Source organism: Sinocyclocheilus anshuiensis, unplaced genomic scaffold, assembly GCF_001515605.1.
Source record: "Sinocyclocheilus anshuiensis isolate Anshui unplaced genomic scaffold, SAMN03320099.WGS_v1.1 scaffold44, whole genome shotgun sequence".
NCBI classification, from domain to species: Eukaryota; Metazoa; Chordata; class Actinopteri; order Cypriniformes; family Cyprinidae; genus Sinocyclocheilus; species Sinocyclocheilus anshuiensis.
This window is the reverse complement of record NW_015555746.1, coordinates 2,571,413-2,576,245: the sequence shown is the minus strand read 5'-3', so window position 1 is coordinate 2,576,245 and position 4,833 is coordinate 2,571,413. Positions and strand designations below refer to the sequence as shown.

Here is a 4,833-nt window from a genome sequence, read left to right as displayed (position 1 = left end):
TTTGTATTTCATTTAAGCAATAAAAAAAAAATCGCTTTCTTTAAATTCTTTGAACCAAAACAAGAGTATTTTAAACATAATTTCATGAGTTAGTCTAACCTGTAGACTTCATAAAACACTTCAATAATGTTAAATTAATTTGCCACCCTTTAAAAAAATACAAAAATCTAACGTTTTTCCTTATTCTTGTATAATGTTACTCATGCTATTTTATGAGATCATATTAATTATGAAACTATATTGAATAGTTGTACTTTTAAGAATTATTTTGTCAAACATCATGATCATAATAAGGAACCTAGTGTAATAAAAAAGGAAATACAATGATTAAAAACTATAAAAATCGTGACCAGTTGTAGAAAATTTAGCCTAAAATGATAAAACACATATATTATGCTTCAACTCCCCATATAGGTAAGTCCTAGAAAAAATACTTATTTGTATATGATAGTTTATGCGTTAAAACGAAATTTTATAAATTTTCATTTTAGTGAACGTCGTGCTCCATGTGTGTCCATCCCAGCCGGTGATTGGCCTTTGCGGCGTCCCGCCCCCCGTTTGTGGTACGTCATCTGATTCTTCTTAATTTGTTTGGCTGCCGATGCTGTCAGTCAACACACGACATGGCCGACATTAAAGTGCAGTAAAGCTGGTGGTAGGACCGAAGAAGCAAGGATTCAATAAGATATCCAAACAGGTAAAACATGCGTTGATTCCGAAAAGTCTTCTAGGACAGGAAAAGATAACTGGTTTGCGGTATTTCCCGCCTCCGGTTATTGTACGTCATCTGATTCTTCTTCATTTGTTTGGCTGCCGAGACTGTCAGTCCACACACGACATGGCCGACATTAAAGTGCAGTAAAGCTGGTGGTAGGACCGAAGAAGCAAGGATTCAATAAGATATCCAAACAGGTAAAACATGCGTTGATTCCGAAAAGTCTTCTAGGACAGGAAAAGATAACTGGTTTGCGGTATTATAGGCTGTGGTGTGTTCAAGAATAGTAAGTCAAAGCGCTGTCGGTATTTAGGAACGTCCTGTATTTTAGCTGCTAGCCGCTGACAGCCCGAGTTCAATCAACAACACACCGATCACAGATAGCAACCTGCAGCATTACAGCATCATCTGTTGATTAAATAAACAATATTTTACTCGCATCTACATGTTGACTCGGATGATTAGATATGGATAGGAGAATATGACCAAGCCAACACCCAGTTTGTTTTAATAAATTATTTCAGTGATGCTCTCCTGTTCGATCAGGTGTGGATGCTTTAACACAGTACCACAATCATATTTTGATCATTTTGAATAATGTTATTTTCATATTTTATTGCTAAAATGGCTCATTTGTCCATTTTACGAACTGTGGAAAGAGGTGGAAGACGCATTTGAACATTTCAAGGTTGATTTACGCTTGAAGGTAAAGGGACAGTTCACACAAAAAAATTTAACATACGCCAATATCTACAGATCCTTATGTCATCCAAAGCCATATGACTTTATAGAAGACAAAAGGGGAAATTTTGAAGAATGCGTTGAGCAGTGACGATGAGCAGAGACTAAATATGTCAAACCTCATTAAAGGGTTAGTTCACCCAAAAATGAAAATTCTGTCATTAATTACTCACCCTCGTGTTGTTCCAAAGCCGTAAGACCTTCGTTCATCTTCGGAGCACAATTTAAGATATTTTTGATGAAATCTGAGGGCTCTCTGACCCTCCCATAGACAGCAAGGTAACTACCACGTTCAAGGTCCAGAAAAGTACCAAGATGATCGACAAAGTAGTCCGTGTGACATCTGTGGTTCAACTGTAAAGTTACGAAGCTACGAGAATACTTTTTTGCGCAAAGAAAACAAAAATAACGACTTTATTCCACATTTTTGTCTACTGCGTCACTTTGGACGCGCGTTCACGACAGTACCATGACGCAAGCGTGTGACGGCGCCGGCACTAACTCAGATCCGGCATGATGACGTCATTACGCCGGATCTGGGTCAGCGCCGCCACATGCTCGCGTCATGATACTGTCGTGAATGTGCGTCCACAAATAAATTGTGCTCCCTCGAATATAATCATATGACTTGAAAAGACTTGGTACAGAAATATTGTGGACTATATTGAATTTGGGTACGTTTTGAGGCATAACATCTTCAGACACAGTGCATTTAATGGGAAACATTCTTCAAAAACTCTTGAAATTCATATGAAGTTTGCAAAGAGCAGATTTTGGATGTGGAGTGAACGATCCCTTTAATTTCTAGATGTTTAAGATACATTTTAAACAGTATTATACTGAATGTGGAATGAATAAATCATTCTGAATTTGGCTATGAAGATGGTTTCCAATTATCTGAAACTGCCGGATTGCATCTTGAACTACAGATTGTGCTGCACTGAACAACTGCGCCTTTGGGAAAATCCATATGCAAATAATCAATATAAACTGGGGGGGTAGCTGTTTTAATGAGATATAGATAGCATGACGTGATCTGTTTTGCTGGTCAGAGCTTCACATTGTTAACTTGTTGTTTGATCTGTGAATGTGTCTCTTGAGGGAAGGCTGCATCTGCAGCCTGGACAGCCGAGGGAAGGATGCCGTCTCCATCTTTTTCCCTTGATGCCCAGCTGCGCTTCCACGACAAATGGCTGAAGATAGACTTGCAGGTAAATTTTGGAATGAATTTGGTCATTGGTTCATATATAGTCCTTGATGCTAAATATAGAGTGTTGATGTTTTTTAGGGGGGCAGGGATTTATTGAAGTCCTTATCCGAAAGCTATTTAGTTGCACCGTTGGTCAACATTTACATCTTTTAGCTGTGTTCAGTGACACAGGCAGTGTGCTACCTAAGCAGGAATTTTTTTTTTTTTTTTTTTTGACACTGGAAATCTTTTGAATCTTGTTTCTTGGTGAGTACTGATGCTGAGTGGAAATAGATCATTTATTCTGGTCAGTAGCATATTAAAAGTATTGCTTAAGGTCTTAAACTGTTGAAAAGCTTGCATTGTGTGCGTTTTTAAACACTGTTCCCTTAGCAATGGGGTAACAGCATTTCTGTCAATGTGCCTTTCTGTCAGAGCTCTTAAAGCGAACAGAAGTCTCTTTATGCTTATTTTTCTGGCCTCCTGTTGGTGTTTACAGGGAAACTTCCCATGCGGCCTGATTTTATGATTATTATGAGGTTGTCAGAAGCTGTCTGGGTCCCTTTTTGTTTGTGAGAAGTATAAAAATGATATATATATATATATATATATATATGGTTTCAAGATAAAAGTATAGGTGTGTGTGTATATATAAAGTTGTGCTTGTTTTTTAGGACTGCAGAATTTGACCAAAGATTGAGTGATTGTATATCAATATGAGTATATGACTATAAAATAATAGTAATACCTATTATTGTTATTTTTGTTGATTAATATTACTGAATAAAATATGAAACAAAATAGGAAACATTACTATTGTATTATTCACTGAATATTACTGTTGTAATATTCACTGCAAAGGAATGTATGGAAAATATAACAATAATAATAATATTAACAATTATATATTATTAATTATAAATAATAAAATGATTATTTAAACCATACAACTGTGCAATCATAAGGAGCAGAATCCAACCAAGCCATTTCTGAGACACTGAAAACACCAGATCATGCGTTGTTTGTGTAAAGAACACAGCAGTGCTTCACTTTGAAACACAGTGCATATATTTATTTTTTAAAAATCACAGACTTTTTATGATTTATTGACTTATTTTTTAATAAAAAAAAATTTGCAGTAAGTAGGACTGGGTATTAAGACAAATTTCACAATTCATTTCAATTTTGATTCACAAGTTTGCGATTAGTTTCAATTACGATCTTGATTCAGTTTCGATTCGATATTGATTTACTCTACAATCAGATACAGTACCTTTTTTTTAAGAAAAAAATCTCTCTCAGCTAATGCTGTGAACTGTACAATAACCCTTTTTAGCTAGTACATTACTATATTAAAGTGATTACACCGCAATTTTATTTCTCTCCAGCCTGCCCAAGTCTGACAATTATGTTTTCCCATTATATGTCCTTTTTACATTTTTCATTTGTCACACCAAACAGATTGGCCTATAAAATGTGATGTTTGCTAAATTAAGATGCAGGTGAATGTGCTATACTGCTATATTATTATTGAAATCCTGTTTGCAAAAAATATCCCTTCTTGTTTTGAAGGGAAAATGCATGTGCTGCTGTGAATAATTGTACAACAGATTAAGTTTTAAAACACTGGATGAATTTAGTACTGATTGATTCCTGGTAGTAGTGAAGTGATGACTTATAAAATCAACACCCCAAAATGCTGTTTATTTGTATCTGTGTGTGTTTGGGTCTCTGTGACAGTTTTCTGGAGTATTGCTAAAGGTGTTGTAGCTGTTATTAGCATCAACTCAGTGGTTGTAAAAGTCTCTCTGCTTTTTACAGTTTGAAGTCTGTTGTCAATTAATTTTTGACATTTGAGACAAACTTGAGTCTGGGCTCTGAATTTCAGTAATTATTGCTAAGTCCTCAGTGAGCCTTTGGTGGCATTTCAATGGGCTAGTTGGCCGAAATAGAAATGTTACAGATGCTAATGGGCAGCCACCGAAAGATAACTGCCTTCTCTGCCATTTTTGTATATCAGCTGTTATGAAATATTTCTGTTTTTTTAAATAAAAGCTGTTCTACTAAACTTTCTATTAATTAAAAATACTTGCAGTTTCTACAAAAATAATGTGTGTGTATACTGTATATATATATATATATATATATATATATATATATATATTTTTATATACACACACACATACAT

The 4,833-nt window shown here is 35.2% G+C and overlaps 1 protein-coding gene across 1 annotated transcript in view; it reads left to right on the top strand.

Moving 5' to 3' along the window:
- Positions 1-829: 829 nt before the first annotated feature.
- The window catches only part of LOC107673457 (E3 ubiquitin-protein ligase HERC2-like), a 53,489-nt gene continuing 49,485 nt past the window's right edge, over positions 830-4,833 (top strand). Inside the window, exons 1-2 of the mRNA XM_016467054.1 lie at positions 830-912; positions 2,558-2,667. Coding sequence (XP_016322540.1) covers positions 2,596-2,667 — 72 coding nt within the window. The 5' untranslated portion in view covers positions 830-912; positions 2,558-2,595. The remainder of the gene's footprint in view (positions 913-2,557; positions 2,668-4,833) is intronic.